General features: G+C 37.4%; 1 protein-coding gene across 1 annotated transcript in view; it reads right to left on the bottom strand.

Moving 5' to 3' along the window:
- Window positions 1-24,721, bottom strand: part of LOC150089134 (uncharacterized) — a 101,467-nt gene that overhangs the window by 66,223 nt on the left and 10,523 nt on the right. The window contains exon 2 of the mRNA XM_090389112.1: window positions 9,708-9,789. Coding sequence (XP_090245238.1) covers window positions 9,708-9,720 — 13 coding nt within the window. The 5' untranslated portion in view covers window positions 9,721-9,789. The remainder of the gene's footprint in view (window positions 1-9,707; window positions 9,790-24,721) is intronic.

Below are 24,721 nucleotides of genomic sequence, written 5' to 3'. Positions count from 1 at the left end.
AATGTAGCTTGTTCAACAGTGCCTGATGAACGTCTTTTAGTTTGATTTCTGATCTACAACAACCTCACTTTCTCTCTCTCTCTCTCAAAAGCATCATAGGTAAAAAAGCAAATCTCTCTGAATTCTTTCACTATTTAAACAAATTCAAATACATGACTGTTTATAACTACTGCTCAAGCAGTTTTCATATGTAAAGTAAATTTATTTGACTTTACATATGAGGTGCAATATGGCCTATGTAGCCCTTGATCCAGAAAATACCACCACCACAACAACTCTCAGTTATCACAAAATCATTCACACATGAACACTTCCCTAAAGTACTCCTCATGTGTGAATGTAGATGCAAATTACCTATTCAGTTTGTCAGCAGCCTGAGCTGGATCATCAACAATCATTTAAAAAATACAGTGGATTCCGGTTATTTGGGCAGCCTATTATTTGGGGTAAATCTTAAAAAACAGAAACCAATCGAGAAAATAGCCTGGGTTTACTTCGCTTAATTGGGACAACATGCTGTTTAATCGGGGCAGGAGACCACAACACTGGAGATCACACTACGATTGTCTCCAACAGTACCATGTGGTTCAGTCTGATTTCTGGAGGTCACAATCATAAAACAATAAAAACAATTAGCAGTCACCTGTTTATTGAGCTTTTCTGTTAGTGCAAATCTAGCATAAATGGATAGTCAACTCGATTGTATTGAATTTGCGATAATACCGACAGCTGGAATTCTGTGGGTTATTAGGGTAAAATGTGTTTACACTTCATTGAAATCTTCAATCATATAAAAAAATTAATTTTCATAATCTTCTCTTCATTCCTATTTTTAAAGATTCGTAACTTGTTACTCTGTTTTCACTTGCGTGTATCATGTTACTTGCAATTTGTGTGTGCCGTGTTCTTTGTTATTGATTGCTTATCTTTTTACTGTTTTGAATTTTAACTCCCACCCACAAATGTCAGTGAACAGAAATGCCAACTAGTTAGTATGTACATATTACAGTGTGTATTAATTATTCCGATTATCACGTATATTCTTCCGATTTGCAAGTATCATTTAATTTTTTAATTGGTAAGGTAATAAAGGGTAAATTTGTGCTTAATATATCTTTACTTTTATAGCCTGTGGATAATATTCCTCCTATTTTCACTAATTAGAATCACTGTTTAATAGAACTAAAATTCAATTGACAAACGTGACCACAATGACTGGTGCTTATTACACATCGTATAGTGAACGGTGCTTTACTTAGGTGACCCACTGTAATTTGATTTGATTGTATAGTGAACCAATTGTAAACCAAAGGGACTGCTTCACAGGGATGGGATACATTTAAATAGAAAGGGTGCAAGAATATTTGCTGATGCTATCGAGGTAGTATTAGGTGGGTCGGAAAACTGCTAGCTTGGGAGGATACAAGGAGTAATAGATTAACAGTAGCCACTGGCAGAGGTGAAAGTGATTCTTGCACTGCTTCTATTGGCATGAGCAGAAGACTGGAAAACAAGATGCAGGATATTTCAGAGACTACTAGGAGTCATTGCGGTACAAGTAAACATATGGGTTGTGTTAGGGTAGCTAAGAAAAAGAACAGGTGCATGTATACTTGCGTGTACACCAATGCTAGGAGTTTGGTAAATAAATTTGATGAATTTGAGGTATTGCTTAAAGCATCAAAGACTGATATTGTCGGGATATCAGAGACGTGGTGTCATATAAATATAAGGAATGCAGAACTGGAATTTGGGGAGTACAACGTCTAGAGAAAGGATAGACAGGATGGGAAGGGTTATGCTATTAGTTAAGAAACACATTAAAGCCAAGGAAGTGAAGCCAGTCGACATCGCTGGACAGTGCAGTGTTGAGTCAGTTTGGTGTGACATAAGCATTGGGAGATCAAAATTGAGAGTAGGAGTGTGCTATAGGCCTAATGACTCTGATGAGTATAACAAGAAACTGTACAGGGAAATAGAGTGGGCCAGTAAGTCATAGAGTCTTATAATGGGGGATTTTAATTTCACAGATATTGACTGGAATTTGTGGGTTGGTCACTCAAACACTAGCAAGGCTTTAGTGGATTTATTGGATGATTGTTTTCTACATAGCATGTTGGAGAGGCAATTAGAGGGAGTAATACTCTTGATTTGATTATCAGTAGTGATTCTTCATGCATTAAGAATCTGCAGATAGAGGAACCACTAGTGGCAGCGATCACAGTGTGCTGAAGTGGGATTTACTCAGAGGTAACTACCATCAAGGGTAAAGGGAGGGGTTATTGCTTTCGTAAAGGCGACTACGATGGTCTGAGACAGTATTTAAATTCTATACAGTGGGACCAACTGATGATGTTATCAACAGCAAATTCAAAATGGGAAGCATTCAAAGAACTTATCTTGGGAGCTACAAGGCTTTACATACCAACCAAGAAATATTGTTCAAGGTTTAGGCCTAAATGGATGTCAGATGAAATAATGAGACATATGGCAGAGAAGAAAAATGGATGGGATACATATAAATTAACATGTGACACAGAAGCCTATGATAGATATGTTGATCTGTAACCAAGTTACAAAGGAGGTTAGGCAGGCGAAGGCGGATTACGAGAAATCTTTGGCAAGGGATGCAAAGAAAAACAGCAAAGAATTCTTTACTTATGTAAACTCTAGAAGGAAGGGTGTGAATAAGATTGGTCCACTTGATATCGATGGTTCAACTGTTGATGATCCTGCTCAGGTAGCTAACAAACTAAATTAATATTTTTCATCGACATTCACACATGAGGAGTTATTCAGGGAGGGGAATGCCAGAGGTCAGTTAAACTCTGGCAGTGAGCTGGATGATTTTGTAATAACTGAGAGGAAAGTGGACGAGAATTTGTTGAAGATAAACATAAAAAAGGCACCCAGGCTGGACAGGGTCTATCCAGTTATATTAAAGGAGGCAGCAAAGGAAGTAAGCAAACCCTTAGCCATAATTATGAGAGATTCCTTGGACTCAGGGGAGGTACCCATAGACTGGAGATGTGTAAATGTGACCCCAATTTACAAAGGAGGATCAAAGGCGGACACAAGTAATTACAGACCTGTGAGTTCAACTTCTGTTCCACGAAAATTAATGGAGGCACTGGTTAAAGAAGCACTGCAGGATCATCTAGACAAGACTTCAGTTATAGCTGGGACACAGCGTGGTTTTGTTAAGGAGAAGTCTTGCCTGGCCAATTTGATTGGATAGTATGATGCAGTCACAAAAGAACTGGATCTTAGAAAGGCTTTTGATACTGTTGCACATGGAAGACTGCTGCACAAATTGGAGCAGTGTGGCATTGAAGGCAAATTGCGGCTATGGATAAAGGGGTGGTTGAGGGGGAGAAGACAGAGAGTGGTAATCAATGGACACTGCTCATCGTGGGCTAATGTTATTAGTGGAGTCCCTCAGAGTTCAGTGTTGTGTCCATTATTATTTTCTGTATTTATAAATAATATTGATGATGATATATCAAGCTTGATGTCGAAGTTTGCAGATGATACAAAGGTTGGCAGGGTTGTTAAGGACACTACTGACACTGTGCTGCTACAGCAGGATCTGGTAAGGTTGAGCAGATGCGCTGAGATGTGCCAAATGAAGTTTAACATTGACAAATGTAAAGTACTACAAATGGGAAACAGCAACCGCAGAGAAACGTATCATCTCTGTGGTACTACACTGACAGTGGTAGAGAATGAAAGGGACTTGGGGGTGGTTGTGCAGGCAGATATGAAGTTCTCTGAGCAGTGCAGACGGGCAGAAAGAGTAGCTCATGGTGTCTTATCAATGATATACAGGAATTTTTCTAGAAGGGATAAGGAGGCGATTATTCCCTTGTATAAGGCAATGGTCAGGCCACACCTTGAGTACTGTATACAGTCTGGAGGTCTCATTTCAAGAAGGATGTAGAGCTGTTGGAACAAGTACAGTGAAGGGCAACAACTTTAGTGACTGAAACAAAGGGTTGCTCTTGCGAAGAAAGGCTTAAGTTTTTCAAATTACAGTGTCTGGAGACTAGGCACCGGCGAGGTGATCTGATAGAGGCGTATAAAGCCTTGAATGGGATGAGCATGCTCAGTGCTGATGGGATTCTGCCTCTTGCTCAGAATAATCACCTGAGAGGGCATAAATTCAAATTGAGGAAACACAGATGCAGGATAGATGTGCGGAAATTTGCCTTTAGCCAGCGGGTGGTTGGTTGGCGGAACCGACTTCCATCCCTTGTTGTGGAAGTTGATAGCCTAAATAAATTTAAGGCTCAGCTGGACAGGTATTTCGAATGAATGGAGGGGTGAATGGGAAGTTTTTTTTTCTGGCTGATGCTGCATAAGCTTCCTTTCTTGCATCATATGCCTCTACTAATGCTAATGCTAAAGCGGGGGTCCATGGTATTTTTAACTCTTTTTACGTGAAACTTCGGATAATTGGGGCAGCTGCTTAATCGGGCCAAAATGCACTAGTCCAGATGTGTCCCAATTAACCAGAATCGACTGTATATCATTTAGCTCCCTACAATTTTATATACTTCAGTCTTTCCCATCCCTAAAAAATTTCTCATATGAGAATATAGATGCAAAATATCTATTCAGTTTGTTGGCAACCTGAACAGGATTAACTGCTTACCATTTATATGTAACGATCCACATAATTAATTCCTCTTTGTCTAGGTGTAAGTAAAGAAGTTATTACTACATTTTTTTCCCCTTTCTTTGCCAGAGATGTCTCTTTGCCTGTGTCAGCTTGCCTAACCCACTTTATGATTTTATTCCATATTAGTTTCTACCTTCTGTTGGTTTCTGTATCTCCTGGTGATTTATAAACATCCTAAACATTTTTCTTCTCTGCCAAATCTCATCAGTACAGCTGATATCCATTTACGTCTTACCATTGAATAATATCTCTTAGTTGTATGAAAAGTGCAGCAGCTTCTACGATTACTTCTCTGAATGCTATCCATTTGAAATTGGCTGTTGGCAACATCAGCAGGGCACCCCAAATAATAAATTTTAAAATCTGTTTGAGCCTTTCCCTTTACCCCTTTTTTTTTTATGAAAACCCCAAATACGAGAGGTATTAGAACCTATAGTACTTAGTACTGTGGAAGTTGAGAGGACGAAAGATGATATTTGTTGACTTTAGACTTGAACTTCTGTAGACTGTAATTTTCAGGAAATATGTATGAAGGAAGGTTGTTCCAGAAAATGGCAGTTGAATGAATACACAAGGAAGGTGAAACGTTGGTTCTGTGAGTTTGAAGTTGGACAGTAAATGGATGCTGGGTGGTGGCGGGATGTGTTCAGACAGTTTTGAAAGAGAGTGGGAATTATAGAATTCAATTCAGAAGATCAGTGCTCATGGAAGTATCTCTGTTAGAGATGAGTCATCAATTAACCTAACTGCCCTCTTCTGAATGGAATCTAGAAGCCTGAGAGAGATTTTGGGGGCACCGCCGAAGTGGAAACAATATTCCATGGTAGGGCGGATTTGCGATTTGTACAGAGTGAACAGATGTTTGGAAGAAAAGTAACGCAGACAGCGAAAGAGAAAACCAAGATTTTTAGATGCAGAGGAAGCAATATCAAGATTTTTAGATGCAGAGGAAGCAATATCAAGATTTGTCAAAATCCTTCTGACAGACATCCTTTTGATGGAAGACAACAGGAGGCATTGAATGGAGTGTGTGGGGAATGGTGGGAGGTGTTTTACCAATATCATTAATACACGAGTTGGAATAAATATGGGAGCCACCTCCGTAGCCGGGTGAGCAAGAGCAGCAGTGCATAGCACATGCTTCTTGATTAAACCGGAGTTCCAGCTCGTGACCACCAAATACGGAGGATACTGAAAGGTCAGGGAATGACCACCGCATACCCCCGGAGCAATATGGCCTTAGTTTGTAATGCTCCTAAAAAAAACCAAATAACAATAAATATTGGATTCTAACAGGTCAGCTTTATCCTTGGCTGAAGTGATAATAGAACCATCTGGTTTAACAGAGGTGGGAGCAGAGATGGACAAAAGTTGCAGCCAATAGCTTTGGCAAGAGACCAGAATGCTCGGCTACCATTAGGGCAAGAAACAAGTTTTCTACTCTTAGCTTGTTCAAAATATAGTTTGGACGATTCAATTACTGCTTTACAATTGTTGCGAGCTCTAGTGTAGGCAGAAAATGAAACTGAAGAATTGGAAACAAACCAATTACGATATGCAACATTCTTCTCTTGAACAGCCTTAGCACATTTATTGGAAAACCAAGATTTAGAAAAATGATGAGATTTTAAGGTGGAATGTGGAATAATGGATTCCCATTCCAACAAGAATATTTTTAACTGACACGATCTGAACAAACGTTGACATCAGAAGTTTTGAAACAGTAATCCAACTGAGGAAAAGAAGAAAAGAAATCTCGCAGGTCATCCCGTTTTGCATTTTTGTAATGCCAAACAACACGAGGTTCGGAATAGCCATGAGATAAAGGCTCCATTGGAGAAGAGACAATCACCAAGTTGTGATCTAAGGTGCCTAAAGGACCACTCACTTAGACCGTGTTCTTAGAAGGGTTGTTTGTGAGAAAAAGATCAAGCATGTTGGCTCTATGGTTAGGATTGTCAGGTATTCTGGTAGGTAAATGATTAATCTGTGCAAGGTCATTCGTAATTAAAAAGAGGAATTGCTCAGCATCTCGACCAGCTGGAGTTGTAAACATTAAAATCAGCAAGGAAAATTACATCACTGTTAGGAAAGTTAGACTGAAGAAAGTCAAGTTGCAAAAAGAGGAAGTCAAAGAGTTCCAAGTGATTAGTAGAGTTGGGAGAACGGTAGAGACAACAGATGAATTTGACAGAATGAGGTAGAGATTTTAAGCCAGAGAAGATCAAAAAGAGGAGATTCCAAATATCCAAGTCTCTAACAGGGAATATTGTAACAGATATATGCACAAGTACCACTTTTGAGGTGAAAGGAATCATACAGCGAAATAATTTGGGCAACTGAGATGAGCAGTGATTGAATCAACTGATAACTGAGATTCTGTAAGAAAAAGTACAAGGGGTTGGCAGACTGTTAGTTGAAACGGTTATACTATTAGTTAAGAAACACACAAAATCTAAGGAATTTCAGCCAGTTGATATGGGTGGACAGTGCAGTGTTGAATCAGTTTGGTGACATAAACACTGGCAAAGCAAAATTGAGAGTAGGAGTGTGTTATAGGCCTAATGACTCGGAGGAGTATAATGAACAACTGTAAACAGAAACTGAGTGGGCCAGTAAATCAGATTGACTTATAATGGGGGATTTTAATTTCCCAAATATTGATTGGAACTTGTTTGTTGGTCACTAACACACTAGCAAGGCTTTTGTGGATTTATTGGATGATTGTTTTCTACAGCAGCATGTTCGGGAGGCAACTAGAGGGAGTAATACCCTTGATCTGATTATCAGTATTCTTAATGCACTTCATGCATTAAGAATCTGCAGATAAAGGAACCACTATATGGCAGTGATCACAGTATTCCGAAGTGGGATTTACTAAAAGTAACTACCATCAAGGGTAAAGGGAAGGGTTTTTGCTTTCGTAAAGGTGACTACAGTGGTCTCAGACAGTTTTCAAATTCTATACGGTGGGACCAACTGATGATGTTACCAACAGCAAATTCTAAATGGGAAGCATTCAAAGAATTAATCTTGGAAGGTACTAGGCTTTTCAAACCAACTAAGAAATATTGTTCAGGGTTTAGGCCTAAATGGATGTCAGATGAACTAATGAGACATGGTTGTTGTTGTTTGTTATTTGGTTTTTTAGGAGCATTAGCAACTAAGGCCATATTGCTCCTAGAATATGCGGTGATCATTCCCTGACCTTTCCGCATCCTCCGTATTTGGTGGTGACGGGCTCGAACCCCGGTCTAATCAAGAAGCGTGTGTTACACACTGCTGCTCCTTCCCACCTGGCTACAAAGGCGCCCATGAGACATGGGGCAGAGAAGAAAAATGCATGGGATACATATAAATTAACTTTAGATTTCAAAATATATAAGAGCAATATAGCTCAATCCTTCCTACTTTGATACTATTTGAAAAATATAAGAGATTTAACTCATACCTTTTTATAGGAAGTTCTTTGGCCTGACACTGACATCAAATTAATCCAATACATTATACAAGACTAAATTTATGACACGATATTATGATTTAAAATTGTTAGTATATAATGGTTTCTTAAAAATAATCCTGTATTTAATTTCCATAATCTACTCGCTGCCAAAAGGAAGAGCAAAGCGAAGTCGATATACATCAACCCACCACAAACTAAACCACCAGGCAATAAATAATAAACAGGAAATTGAAGACAACTGTCAAATTTACTAAAATATTTTAGACTAAACTTCTTAATAAGGGACAAAGTTATTTTGGGATGGTCTGTGATCACAAGAAGTAAAGTGACACTTAACAATCTCCACTGTCTTTTATACTAATAATAAGATTCAATTTAGTGTACCGCTATGAAATTATTTTTATTAACCAATGTAAATAATGTTATTAACACATGCACGTAAAGGTCCACGAGTCTGAAATTGTGCATGATCTAAATACATTTATAGCGTTAGGATTTAACTTATTTCAAGTGTTTTGGCTATTAGGAGTTTTGTATATTCATATTGTGTATTGGTGCCTCCGTAGCCAGGTGGGCAGGAGCAGCAGTGCCCACCTGGCTATGGAGGCAGGTGGGCAGAAGCAGCAGTGTGTAGCAAACGCTTCTTGATTAGACCGGGGTTCGAGCCCGTGACCACCAAATATGGAGGATGCGGAAAGGTCAGAGAATGACCACTGCATATCCCCGGAGCAATATGGCCTTAGTTGCTAATGCTCCTAAAACCAAAACAACATATTGTGTATTAATTACTTTAGCCTCATTAAAAAGAAACATATGGTTCTCACGAATGGCATGAATCCATGAGAACAATATTTCCAGAACAATATTCCATGCCAGGGTAAGATTTGTTGTTTGATGCAGCAGAAGCAACATTTGTGATATATTTAAGCCAAGAGAGATGGATCAGAAGTCATATTATCCTTAATAGAGATGTGATATGATCTAGAAACCTGTGATATTGAAGATGAGCATAGGAACAGTACACTATTTTTTTTTTTTTTTTTTGCGAGAAATAAGAAAGGAATGAGTTTAAGAAAGATTAAAATTAACTGAATTTTTATCATCCCGCTGGGAAATTACCTGATGATCAGCACTTAAGGAACTGGTGATCGATATTTGAAGCTGTTTGTACAGGGCAAGGTTTCTAAAACTATGAACAGGATTTCCAGTCAGTGGAAAATCATTAATAAACAAAATGCAAATAGTGGGAGAAAAATCTGAACCTTGGAGAAAACAAGCATTAGTTGAGGTCAGAAAACAAAGAGCTAATTGCCATCACTTGCAATAAGCAGTCAGAGAGAAAACGGGCTACCAGAAACAATGTGACAATACATAAGACAGAAGCTTATTTACAAAATCTTTATGACAGACACGATCAAAAGCCTTGGAAGTTGAGTGCAATACTTCGGTTTCACTGAATTTGTTAAAAAATTAGTAGCATGCCTGATTTGAGAACTTGTTTTTATTGCATTAGATTTTATTTGCAATTGCAAATAATCAGTTTTGAAATTAACATTTACTTGCCTGTTTTATCCATGTTACATTGTTCTAAACAATATCATTTCAAGTAAGGTTAATCCCATGGCATACCCAACTGTTGAAAAACCTATAAAAGAAACATTGTTATACTTAAATATAATATATGCATCTTTACCATAAAAATTACTTTAGCTATACCATATGAATTAGGAAAGTAAAGAGATAATAAAATATTTTGCTAAAATTAAACTAAAATTTATTGTGTGCCACACAATAAAATATAAATATAATATTAATATAACCATGGTATACAATAAAAAAAAAAAAAAAAAAGAGAGAGTGAGAAAAGAAATGCACAGAAAACAGTTACAAATGAAGTTATCAACACCATTTACCAATGAATAGGAGTAGCATGGTATACAAAGCTTTACTCAGATTTCTAAATATACAGTTATTACTCCAAAACTATGATGACACCCCACCACAACTCTAGCTCAGTTTTGAGGAAAAAGAGTGAATTGTATAATATATAAATGATTGAGCCATACCTGCTGTTAACCTGATATGCCAAAAGTAACAATAAGAATAACTCTTAACTGTTTCCATCATCTTAAATATCAAATTTACACTTAAATGTGTAAATTTGATACTTAAGATGTACCAAGATTCTTTTCTTCCTTAACAGTACTGTACTCGATGGTACAGTATTGTTAAGGAAGAAAAGAATCTTGGTAGCAAAAGTACAGTACTTAACAGTTTTTAAACAATGATAAAAAAATAGGAATGGCCAAAGTCTTCTATTTCACATAAGAACTAACCAATTCCTCACTAATTTGCTTGACACTATCCTTTTGACATATTATTTTTAGCCCCCCCAACAAATTCAGACAGTGCTTTCCATTTAAAATTATATATGGAGGAAGTTTTCTGCAAAAGTTTCTAATACAGCTATAATTTTTTATCATATTATATTTTAAATTACATTTTAATCATTTTTATTAAAATTATAGAAGTAATTTAGTAATGTCCAAATTTATTTTAATATTTCCTGGCACAGGGAAGAATAGGATCTCATCTATATACTTAATCTGTATCAAGAAATAATCACGAAATTGCATAAACCAATGGTATCAAAATCAAACAGCAACACTCAACAACATCCCAAAAAACTAATATTATCATCACTTTTCCAAAGGAGGAATTAACCTGGCTTTCTCTGGAGCAGTAGACGTGTTTCCCACTATTTGGACTGCTCCTTTGTCTCTAGCTGAAAGTGATGGATTCACATCTCATTCATGGTCATAAACCTTGCAAGGAAATGTACTGTATCTGCTTGAAAACAATGCAAGCGTTCAGTTGACCTGATAATTTTTGTGTGTTTTTGATAAATTGTCAACAACTTTGAGATCTATTGTGCTGACACCTTTTTTCATTGCGAGAACCTCTGTTATTATGTGGTATACATGTCCAGACGACATGCACAAGACACTGGCAATATAATGAACTGTTAGTCATCACCAGATAATGCACAATGCCAACAACTTCTGGAGTGATGACATTTCTGGTCGTCAGCCGTAGAATTGGAAGGGGCATCTTCCCCCAATGTTGTAACCATTTTTATTTTGATCTGTACATTTGTGTATAACTTAATTTATACATATATACAAACACATACACATCTCGATAATCATAGGGCTAACTATATGCCACAAGTGGAATATAAAGGTCAACGACTGAAACACAACCCTTGCCCAAAATATCTGGGAATTATAATGGACCGAACACTGATGTATAAACAACACCTTTGTAATATTGCAGCAAAGATAAAAACTAGGAATAACATCTTGCATAAACTCAGTGGAACAGGCTGGGGAGCAAACGCAACAGTGCTACGAACATCAGCCCTTGCCCTAGTCTACTCAGTTGAAGAATATTGTTGCCCTGTATGGCTTAATAGTGCACACTCTGTAAAAGTTGATACCCAAGTGAATGACACAATGAGGACAATATCAGGCATCATTAAATCGACACCTTTAAAATGGCTACCAGTGTTATCTAACATCTATCCCCCTCATATAAGAAGAGAAATAGCTCTGCTGAAAGAATGGCAGAAATGTCAAAGAAATCCTCAATTGCCCATACATCAGGATTGCAAACCCCAGAAGCCGGAGAGATTGAAGTCTAGGAACCCCTCATGGAAGCTAGGCAAGAAACTTATCAAGTCACATTTTAATGCTGACCAGACCTGGCGCGAAGACTGGACTACTTCAAATCCCGACCATCTGGGCTTAGTCAGTGATCCATGCAGAGCTGTTCCAGGTTTCAACTTACCAAGAAAGGAATGGACATCCCTGAACAGAATCCGAACAAATCACGGAAGATGCAAGTTTTGGCTGCATAAGTGGAGAAAAACTGAAAACCCATTCTGTGACTGTGACAACGTGCCCCAGACCATCCAGCATGTCATCTCGGAGTGCCCAAAGAGGAGATTTGAAGGCTCCATCCAAGATCTACATAGTGTTACTGATGATGCTATTACGTGACTGAATAAACTGGATATTACATTTTAATTCATCAAATGTTACTTATAATTTTTTTCTGTAAATATTGTTTTTAGGCTTATTGTAATTTATTTATTTATTTTTTTGACATTGTTTGTTACAAATGAATCCTCATTTTTGCCATACGAAATAATAATAACAATAAACACATAAACCATAATTTCTTTCTTTCATTTTTTTACTCTTCATTTATATTCATATATAATTTTTGGATTATATATATATATAGCATTAGCAAGAAAGCAAGCTTATACAGCATCAGCCAAAAAAAAAAAAAAAAACGCACACACCCTTCTCATTTCGCCCATCCACTCACTCCAAATGTTTGTCTAATTCTGCCTTGAATCTGTTTAAGCTTTCAACTTCTACAATGACGGATGGAAGTTGGTTCCAGCAATCAACCACCTGCTGGCTAAAGGCAAACTTGCACATCTATCCTACAACTGTCTTTCCTTAATTTTAATTTTTGCCCTCTCAGGCGATTATTCTGAGCAAGAGGAAGAATCCCATCGGCAATGAGCATGTTCAAACCATTCAAGGCTTTATACACCTCAATCAGATCACCTCACAGGTGCCTAGTCTCCAGAAACTGTAATTTGCATAACTTAAGCCTTGTGTTCATAAGAGCAATCCTTTGTTCCATTCACTAATCTTGTTGCCCTTCTCTGTATCATTCCAACAGCTCTACATCCTTCTTAAAATGAGACCTCCAGACCCGTATACAGTACTGAAGGTGTGGCCTGACCATTGCTTTATAGAAGGGGATAATCACCTCCTTATCCCTGCTAAAAAAATTCCTGTATATCACTGACAAGACACCATGAGCTACTCTTGCAGACCATCTGCATTGCTCAGAAAACTTCATATCTGCCTACACAATTACCCCAGGTCCTTTTCACTCTTTGCTACTGTCAGTGTAGTACCACACAGTTGATACATTACTCTGGGATTACTGCTTCCCATATGCAGTATTACATTTGTCACCTCTCAGCCCATCTGCTCAACTTTTCTAGATCCTGTTGCAGCAGCGTACAGTCATTAGTGTCATTTACAACCCTGCCAACCTTCGTATAGGCTGCAAACTTGGATATTAAGCCTGATATACCATCATCAATATCATCTATAAATACAGAATACAAGAATGGACTCCAACGCTGAACCCTGGGGGACTCCACTAATAACAGTCCACGAAGAACAGTGTCCATTGATTACCACTCTCTGTCTTCTCCCAATCAACCATCCCTTTATCCATAGCAGCAATTTGCCTCCAATGCCATACTACTCCAATTTGTGCAGCAGTCTTCCATGTGCAACAGTATCAAAAGCCTTTCTAAGATCCAAATATATGATATCAAAATTATTCTTTGCATCCAGTTCCTTTGTGACTACATCATAGTATCCAATCAAATTGGTCAGACAAGACTTCCCCTTAACAAACCCATGCTGTGTCCGAGCTATAACTGAAGTCTTGTCTAGATGATCCTGCAATGCTTCTTTAACCAGTGCCTCCATTAATTTCCCTGGAACAGAAATTAAACAAACAGGTCTGTAATTATCTGTGTTTCCATTTGATCCTCCCTTGTGGATTGGGGGTCACATTTGCACATTTTCAGTCCATGGGTACCTCCCCTGAGTCCAAGGAAGCTCTCATAATTATATTACTACTCATATTACTACTATAATTATATTATAGTAGTAATATTAAACTGTTAAGAAGAAAAATAAGCAGAAAAAGGAAAATAACAAAAGTTATCATATGTCTAATGCTCCAAAATGTGCAGCACAGCAGTAAAGGAAGCAAAAGGATACAAATAATGTGTGGTTTGTAACATAAATAAAGTGTCTGTGAAAATGGAAATGAAAAATACACAAAGTGTCTGTACTAAGAGAAGTTTAAGGGATAGTAGAAACTGGAAGTGAAGTAGTGGTGAAAAAGTGAAAGAATTTGAAAAATCTAGTACAAAAATGAACTGGGACTGAGGAAGCAAACAATATACAAAAATAATTTTATACAAATAAATACAAAAATAATAAATAACAAATAAAAAAAATAACACTGTATTCAGATATGGGAGGGCAAATATGCATAATCCAAACACAGTAAATGAAAAGTAAATTATACATAGCCAGGAATTTCATCAGGGGACTACTCCTGACCATATATCAGGCACTGCGTGTCAAATTTGTGTATCGTATTAAAAAAAATAAAAAAATGGGGGGTGGACAAATATGCGACCTTTATCGTAATACTAACAGACAAGGTAGTCCCAACGCAGTGTAAAAATTAAGTTCATAATGTAATTTTTAAATTTAATACAAATTTACAAAAGTGTAATGTGAAATATAATACAAATGTTTGCACTGTGCAGAAGGGGTAAAAAGTAATTAAATTAACGTAGTTAAAAAATGTAAAAATTCAAATATACAACAGAGTAAAATTCAATATACAGCAGACCCCCGTTATAATGTGGTTTGCTTTATGCTGATTCGCTATAACGTTGTTCTTATATTATAACCCGTATCTAACTACAAAGGGTACTAGGAAAGTTTTGCAATACAGCTTTGTTTATTTAATTTTTTCAAAGTAATTTCCTCTACATTCAATACACCTCTCCATCCTCCGAAACCAATCTTTAAACCAGTTCTGCCAAGTTTCACTAGGGAGTAAAGCACACTCGTTGTCCCAAGCCCGTAGAAGGTCCTCATCACTGGAAAACCGCCACCCTTTTAGTTTCATTTTCACATGAGGGAACAGTGCAAAGTCGCAGGGAGCAAGGTCTGGACTGTATGGAGGGTGCTTGAAAAGTTTCAGTCCTGTCGTGGTCAAATATTCGGTGCAGGCTTTGGCGCAGTGAGCTGGAGCATTTTCGTGATGGAGGTACCAGGTGTCCATTCTTGACTTTGGCCGCAGGTTCTTCATAGATCCAATGACTTTAGGCAGGCATTGTTCAGTATACCACTTAGCTGTGACTGTCTTCTGCGTGTCCAAAACGACACGTTCCACAATTCCACTCGATTTGAAAAATACAGCTATCATTTTCTTCTTTACAGATCGCGATTTTCTGACAATTACGGGTGTGTCGTCATCATCAAAGACCCAAACTTTGTTTTGAGCCTTGGTCGGCAGATCGTAATAGTACAGCCAAGTCTCGTCACCTGTCACGATGTTGTTCACATACCGAGATTGTCCCTTATCAAACTTTTTTAACATCTCCCGGCACCAAGTCACACGTCGTGTCATCTGCTCTTCAGTCAGTTGATGCGGCACCCAGAGAGAACAAAGTTTCTTCACGTGCAAATGATCTTGCAGAATCGAACGAATTGCTGGTGCATTTAGGCCCAAAGTATCCTCTATCTGTTGGTAGGTCACTCGCCTGTTTTCGTCAAGCATTTTCCTCACAGCAGTAACGTTTTCCTCCGTAACTGACGTTTGTGGCCTTCCCGGCCTCTCAGAATCCTCCAGAGTGAAATTTCCCCTTTGGAATTCTCTATACCACCTGAATATCGTTGTACGATGTGGACAATCATCATCTAGTGCAAGAGTCATTTCTTCTAAGCACTGGTCTATGGTTAAACCACGCACGAAATTATACCGCAAAACTGTCCTTATTTCATTTCGTGACCACGATGCCATCGCAAGCACTCTTTACACTCTCACTACTAATGAATAACTGAGCCCATCGACTTGGCGCGGCGGCTACTATGCACGTATGAACATGTCTCAACATGCAGCAACAAGCAGCTTCCTGTGATTCATTGTTGCGTCATATTGCAAAACTTTCCTAGTACCCTTTGTATAACGCTGTCACAGATCACTATAACGTTCTTTTACAGATTGCATTTTTGGCATATTTAACGAAATCGCTTCATTTGATGGAGTCGATAGCTTGAAAATGAATATAAAAATACGGTTAAAACGTTTCCCACGCTCAGTGAAGTTTTCTCGCACGCTAATTTAATTGCAGTACAGTGACTTGTTACGTAGTTACGAGATCAACATTTTAAAAAATGATCAAGTATATTGCTTGTAATATTTGCGTTATATGCATTTATCCGAAGTCTAGTCATCACTCAGTACAGCATTAGACATCGTGCGTAACGGACAGTTTACTTGAACATTGTATCATAATTAATTTTTTTTTTTATGATGCAACCAACTATTAATGATCAACTATCAACAATTAATGCAACCAATGCAGTTACATTTTCGAAGAGTTAATAAAAAGTAAAAAAAAAAAAAAAAGCCTATATGATGATCTGAAGAAAACTCACCTAAAAAAAAAAAAAAAATGTGGAACCATTTAAAACTAGTAAGAGCTGGTTGAATAGATTTAAAATCCAGGGAGAAGCCGCAAGTGCAGATCAAGGAGCCGAAACTTTCAAAAAAGAACTTGTTAAAATTATTGATGAGGGGTATTATGTGTTATACTTCTCAATAAGTTTTTAACATAGATGAAGCAGGACTTTTGTGGAAACGAATGCCTAAAAGAAGTTTCATATTGAAAGAATAAAAAAACATGGCAGGTTTCAAAGCGGCGAAGGATCATTTGGCTTTATTGTTGCATGGTAACGCTGGGGGGAATTAAAATTAATACCCCTTTTAGTTTATTTGGAAGAGGGACAAAGTTCAACCCAAAACTGACACATTTTTCATGATTAAATTCATCAATTAAATTAAATCAATTATATTCATGATTTTAATTAAAGTTTAATTTTGATACGTAAGTAGTTACTACATAATTATATATGTATATAATGCAGAATATTTTATATGTACAAATATTTGAATATTAAATATTTTGACCAACATTTGTGCATCTTTTCACTACCGTTTATTATTGATTATGAAATATCCTATGGCACCGACCACAACTCACAAATACATGTTACCTTATGGGAATACTGCGCTCGCTTAGCGCGGATTCACTTAGCGCTCTGTTTTTCCGGAATGAATTATCAGCGTTAGGCGGGGGTCACCTGTACAACAAATTTGATCAAATTTCTCTGCTGCATATACAAACATTTGTATTATATTTCACATTACACTTTTGTAAATTTGTATTAAATTTAAAAATTACATTATGAACTTAATTTTTACACTGCGTTGGGACTACCTTATCTGTTAGTATTACAATAAAGGCTGCATATTTGCCCCACCCTTTTCTAATACTATAGACAAGTTTGGAAACGCAGTGCCTGATACATGGTCAGGAGTAGTCCCCTGATGAAATCCCTGGTGGTGTATTAATTTTTTTTTCATTTACTGTATTTGGATTATGCATATTTGCCATCCCTTGCTAAAATTGCCCTCCCAATATCTGAATAGTGTAATTTATTTATCTATTTCTTTGTTATTTATTATTTTTGAATAAATTTTTTTTTTTTATATTGTTTGCTTCCTCAGTCTCAGTTCATTTTTGTACTAGGTTTTTCAAATTCTTTCACTTTTTCACCACTACCTGACTTCCAGTTTCTACTATCCCTTAAACTTATCTTATTTCAGGCACTTTGTATATTTTTCATTTCCATTTTCATATACACTTTATTTATGTTACAAAGCACAAATTATTTATATATATATATATATATATATATATATATATATATATAAGATGTGTGGTATGTATCATAAACAGCATTAGACATATGATAACTTTTGTTATTTTCTTTCTTAAAAGAGTTTAATATTACTACTATACAGGGTGTCTCAAAAATACACGGCATAACTTCAGGAATGAGTTCCTCACAAGTAGATAATAAAAATATTTTATATCAACATAGTTCCGGAAATGCTTGGTTCCCAAGTTATTAACCGGAATGTCTTATCTCCCGCAGCTGATTTCCTTCATCACAAGGTACTGACAGAATCTGGTGGTTTCCCATTCCAACCATGTACTCAAATCAGCAGCAAGCAGATATGCATTAGCAAAGAAACATGATGCAAGAAAGCAAGTTTATATAGCATCAGCCAAAAATAAATAAAAAAAAAAAAAAAACTGTTTTTTCACCCATCCACTCACTCTAAATGTTTGTCAAGTTCCGCCTTGAATCTATTTAAGCTATCAACTTCTACAACGACAGATGGAAGTCTGTTCCAGTAATCAACCACCTGGCTAAAGGCAAACTTCCGCACACCTATCCTACATCTGTCTTTCCTCAATTTGAATTTATGCCCTCTCAGGCAATTATTCTGAGCAAGAGGAAAAATCCCATCAGCATTTAGCATGCTCAAACCATTCAAGGCTTTATACACCTCAATCAGATCACCTCGCAGGTACCTAGTCTCCAGACACTGTAATTTGCAAAACTTAAGCCTTTATTCGTAAGAGCAACCCTTTGTTCCATTCACTAATCTTGTTGCCCTTCTCTGTACTCGTTCTAACAGATCTATATCCTTATTAAAATGAGGCCTCCTGACCTGTATACAGTACTCGAGGTGTGGTCTGACCATTGCCTTACAGAAGAGGATAATCACCTCCTCATCACTGCTAGAAAAATTCCTGTATATCATTGGCAAGACACCATGAGCTACTCTTGCAGACCATTTGCACTGCTCAGAAAACTTCATATCTGCCTGCACAAATACCCCCAGGTCCTTTTTATTCTCTACCACTGTCAGTGTGGTACCACAGAGTTGATACGTTATTCAGGGATTAAAAATAAAAATAAATAAATTTTCTGTTTATACTCCGGGAAGACAAAACGGTCAGAGGAGTTTACAAGATACACAGAATACAAGAAACAGCACCGCATTCAACAGTCACGGGCTTGAACCCCGGTCACTCAAGGCACGTGTACTTATGCACCCGCGCGCCTGACCACTAGGCTACGGCGGCCTTATACGTAAAGTACTACATGGGAAGCATTACTGCTTCCCATATGTAGTACTTTACATTTGTCAATTTTTAACTTCATTTGCCACCCCTCAGCCCATCCGCTCAACTTTTCTAGATCCTTTGGCAGCAGTGTACTGTCAATAGTGTCATTAACACCCTGCCAACCTTCGTATCATCTGGAAACTTGGACATTAAGCCTGATATACCATCATCAATATCATCTATAAATAAAGAAAACAACATTGGACCCAACACTGAACCTTGAGGGACTCCACTAATAACAGTAGTCCACAAAGAGCAGGGTCAATTGATTACCACTCTCTGTCTTCTCCACTCAACCATCCATAGCAGCAATTTGCCTCCAATGCCACACTGCTCCAATTTGTGCAGCAGTCTTCCATGTGCAACAGTATCAAAGATCCAAATATATGATATCAAAGTTATTCTTTGCATCCAGTTCCTTTGTGACGACATCATAGTATCCAATCAAATTAGTCAGACAAGACTTCCCCTTAACAAACCCATGCTGTTTCCGAGCTATAACCGAAGTCTTGTCTAGATGATCCTGCAATGCTTCTTAAACCAATGCCTCCATTAATTTCCCTGGAACAGAAGTTAAACTAACAGGTCTGTAATTATCTGTCTCCCTTTGATCCTCCTTTGTGGATTGGGGTCATATTTGCACATCTCCAGTCCATGGGTACCTCTCCTGAGTCCAGGGAAGCTCTCATAATTATGGCAAAGGGTTTGCTTACTTCCTCTGCTGCCTCCATTAATATAACTGGATAGATTCCATCCACCCTAGGTGCCTTGTTTGTGTTTATCTTCAACAATTTCTCCTCCACTTTACTCTCAGTTATTACAAGATTATCTACCTTACTCCCAGAGTTGAATACACCTCTGGCATTCCCCTCCCTGAATAACTCCTCATGTGTGAATGTTGATGAAAAATATTCATTTAGTTTGTTAGCTACCTGAGAAGGATCATCAACAGTTGAACCATCGATATCAAGTGGACCAATCAGATTCATCCCCTTCTTTCTACAGTTTACATAAGTAAAGAACTCTTTGCTGTTTTTCTTTGCATCCTTTGCCAAAGATTTCTCGTAATCTGCCTTCGCCTGCCTAACCTCCTTTGTAACTTGGTTACAGACTAGCTTATATCTATCATAGGCTTCTGTTTCATATGTTAATTTATATGCATCCCATGTATTTTTCTTCTCATTCACACGTCTCATTAGTTCATCTGACATTCCATTTAGGCCTAAATCTTGAACAATATTTCTTTGTTGGTATGAAAAGCCTAGTAGCTTCCAAGATAAGTTCTTATCTGAACTTATCAGATAACTTATCTGATAAGTTCAGATAAGTTATTCTGCGTGTGCTGATTCCAGGAGTGGCATGTACAACATCCAAAATCTCCTCCTCTACTTCAGGAGTCGTAGATCTTGGTCATTCCTCTGTTGGCAGCATAAGGTATAAAGGTCCCATGTTCACAAAGGTGGCGATGGATACCTTCAAACATTTTCCTCTCTGGACATTTGCTGTTGGTAACATCATCAGTTGGTCCCACTGTATAGAATTTAAATACTGTCTCAGACCACCATAGTCACCTTTACAAAAGCAAACACCATTCCCTTTCCCTTGATGGTAGTTACCTCTTTGAGTAAATCCCACTTCAGCACACTGTGATCGCTGCCACCTAGTGGTTCCTTTATATGCAGATTCTTGATGCATGAAGAATCACTACTGATAATCAGATCAAGAGTATTACTCCCTCTAGTTGCCTCCCGAACATGCTGCTGTAGAAAACAATCATCCAATAAATCCACAAAAGCCTTGCTAGTGTGCGAATGACCAACCCACAAATTCCAGTCAATATCCGGGAAATTAAAATCTCCCATTTTAAGACACTCTAATTTACTGGGCCATTCCATTTCTCTGCACAATTGCTCATTATACTCATCAGATTCATTAGGCCTATAACACACCTCTACTCTCACTTTTCCTTTCCCAGTGCTTATGTCACACCAAACAGACTCAACATTGCATTGTCCGCACACATGAATTGGATGCACTTCTTTAGATTTTGTGTGTTTAACTAACAGCATAACCCCTCCTCCCTGTCCTGTCTATCCTTTCTGTACACATTGTACTCCCCAAATTCCAGTTCTGCACTGCTTATGTCTGTGTGATACCATGTCTCTGATATCCCAACAATATCTGCCTTTGATGTCTTGACTAGCACTTCAAGTTCATCGAATTTATTAACTATACTCCTAGCATTGGTGTACATGCAAGTATACATGCACCTGTTTCTACTCTTAGTTACCCTAACACAGCCCATGTGTTTACTTGTTCCACTATGACTCCCAGCAGTCTTGGAAATTCCCACTGCATTGCTTTCCAGGCTGCTGCTCAATTGCATTTCAATAGAAGTAGTTTAATTCATTCCAAGAATCACTTTTAACTCTGCCAGCGGTTACTGTTAATCTATTAGTCCGTGTATTCCTCCAAGCTAGCAGTTTTCCGACCCACCTAACTCTGCCTCGATAGCATCAGCAAATATTCTTGCACCCTTTCTATTTAAGTGTATCCCATCCCTGTAGAAGCAGTTTCTCCTGTTAACAAGCACAGACCAGGCTGAGAAAATGCACTTTATGTACGCAGGGTAATCTGCTGGTGACAAGGCCTGTACCTGTTGCAGATGGTAAGGATACAGTTGGTGTTCTCGCAACACTCTCCAAATAGTTGAACGTTGAACAGCCAGTTGCACTGCTATTCTGCGTGTGCTGATTCCAGGAGTGGCATGTACAACATCCAAAATCTCCTCCTCTACTTCAGGAGTCGTAGATCTTGGTCATTCCTCTGTTGGCAGCATAAGGTATAAAGGTCCCATGTTCACAAAGGTGGCGATGGATACCTTCAAACATTTTCCTCTCTGGACATCTGGGAACCTTTCGTGGTACAAACAACGAGCCTCCAGAGCATTGCCATCTACCCAACTGTACATAAAGAACATATCTGCTTGCTCCTGATTTGAGTACATGGTCGGAATGGAAAACCACCAGATTCTGTCAGTACCTTATGATGAAGGAAATTACCTGCGGGAGATAAGACATTCCGGTTAATAACTCGGGAACCAAGAATTTCCGGAAATATGTTGATATAAAATATTTTTATTGTCTACATATGAGGAACTCATTCCTGAAGTTATGCCGTGTATTTTTGAGACTCCCTCAAAATTATATGCAATTATTAAAATTATGTACAAATAAAAAAAAAAAAAAAAGATGAATACATTGTCATATATCACATAACCCTGATGTCACAATCACAAATCAACCATCAGAATTGCACAAAAAAGACATTACAGAGCGTCTCTTTTTGATACAAAGCACAAGTTAATGTAAGTAGAGGGTATTTAACAAAATTAAGAATTTGAAATATAAAAGGAAAAGGTTGAAAGGATATAAATATGGGGGAGGAAAATGTATAATGCTGACATGTAGTTCACAGTCAACTGTGAACCAAATGTCAGCATTATTTTCAAAAAACAAAAATATTAATTTTGCTAAAAATTACAAAAAACATTTTAGACATAAAACAGACACATCAGTATATTAGTCTCTTCCATTTTCTAATTTAAAAGAATCATTAAGTGCATGCACATATTATTTCTGTTTTTTATGTATATACAGTAGAGCATCAATAATCCGAACTAGGGCTTTCAATACCGAGATTCCGAATACCGGGATCCCGGCCATTTTTTTTCTGGTATTCAAATCCTGGTATTGATACAAAAATACCGGTTTTTCGGTACTAATTTAAAAATTAATTGTTTATGAATTATTCACATAAAGGTTATAAAATCAACAACAACAAATCATTAATACTGCTGAATTTGCAAATGAGGGATTGTTATACACAATACAAATGCAAAAGAAACCTGAAAATGTCATGAAACTGTAAGACATAAAAATCTTACAAATATATTTCCCCTAGTAATATATTGTGTGTAGAAGTAAAGCACTTAAGGAATAACAAAAACATCATTACGGAAATATTTCCATTAGTGGGAGTATGCCTGGTAGTGCAATTAAGGAATATGGTGAACAATGGCATGGCAGGTGCGGAACGGTTAAAATTAAAAGCTTCTGAACAATAGTTTAATCCCTCTATTACACTTCTACTCAAGGATGCGACACTTAGTACATTTTGGGAAAGAGTGTTGGTATGGAGCAGTTCAAAGATATTGTGAACAGGTGATCTAGAGGTAAAAGATGAAAGCGTTTCGTTGTGTGGGAAAAATATTCTGTTTTTCTCACCAAAGGAAGAAGAGTGAGTTTAAAGAATAATACCATGATTGGGTCAGGTTTAAATTAGATAAGTAAATATGTGCAAACCCCAGAAGGGTTTGCACGTAGCTTGCGTATAAAAAATTAGTACAAGGGGCGATTGTAACTTGCAATCAATTCAATAAATAAATAAATGAGAAGAAAATAAATAAGGTGCTCGCACCAAAAGAGGGGCTTGTGGTTGTTGTTCAGAGGGGTTGCAGACTTCTAGTGGTAGTTCTGGGTTCAGTTCGGGTCCAGCTATATAGTGAAGGGTTCTGCCAGACACATTCCTGTGCTAGTAGTTAATCAGAAAGTTGAATAACAAGCCAGTCAGATAGTGCCCTGGTTTCTACTACTGCTGCGGTAATTTCCTTCAGTATTAACAGAGAACTGTTCTCAAGATCCCGAAATAATACAGTACTGGAAGAGCAATACAGCAGAGATGTAGAGTTCCAATTGAAAAGTGAGAGAGAGAGAGAGAGAGAGAGAGAGAGAGAGAGAGAGAGAGAGAGAGAGATCACTGCACTCCGTGGAAGGAACCTGCACAAAGGAATCCCACCGTGAAAGAGAAGGAAGGTGAGTCTTCTGAACTGTGTTATTTTTGAAATGGTACTTAGGTAAAGTGGGAGATTATTTTAGAGTAAGATTGAAGTTGAAGAAACATGAGAAATAAGGAAATGTTTAGTATTGAGTTGGTTTATTGTTTGAAGTTGTAAAATTTCTTTACAACTTGGATTGCTATTGTGAAGAGAATTGATATTGCTGATTAAGACTGAATTAGTTCAATGTTTGAAGCTGTAAAGAGAGTTGAGATTGTTAATTGAGAGAAATTTTATGGAAATGATAGCATGTATTAACAGATTAAATGAGAAAAATGAACAGATTACATGTAAATGAATACCAGTTATATATTGTAAGTAGTTTTGTGTGATAAATGACATATTTGTCATTTATCACAAATATTTGTCATTGCTTTTGAGCAATGACAAATATTTGTGTCATTGCTCTTGAGAAACTGACAGCTCACATATAATATATATATATATATATATATATAAAATAAATGAATAAATTTATTTAGTGCAGAATATAATATATGATAAAAGGTAGAAGCAAAGAAAGTACAGTGTACCCTGGTAGCGAAAGGCCGTGTGAACGAAGTAGGGTGGGGGGGGGGGAGTAAAGAAATCAGTAAGGGTAATAATTGAAAGAATATGTACCAAGTGAAAATTTGAACAAACGACCAAGGAGGAAATACATTGCCAAGTCTTTCATAATTTTTGTGTCTTCGTCAGAGGTCATCCACCAAAATTATGAAAAAA

The sequence above is a fragment of the Mastigoproctus giganteus genome, chromosome 2 (genome assembly GCF_048544385.1).
Source record: "Mastigoproctus giganteus isolate SK-2022 chromosome 2, ASM4854438v1, whole genome shotgun sequence".
NCBI lineage: Eukaryota > Metazoa > Arthropoda > Arachnida > Uropygi > Thelyphonidae > Mastigoproctus > Mastigoproctus giganteus.
The sequence above is the reverse complement of the archived record's forward strand: the minus strand, read 5'-3'. Positions and strand labels throughout refer to the sequence as shown.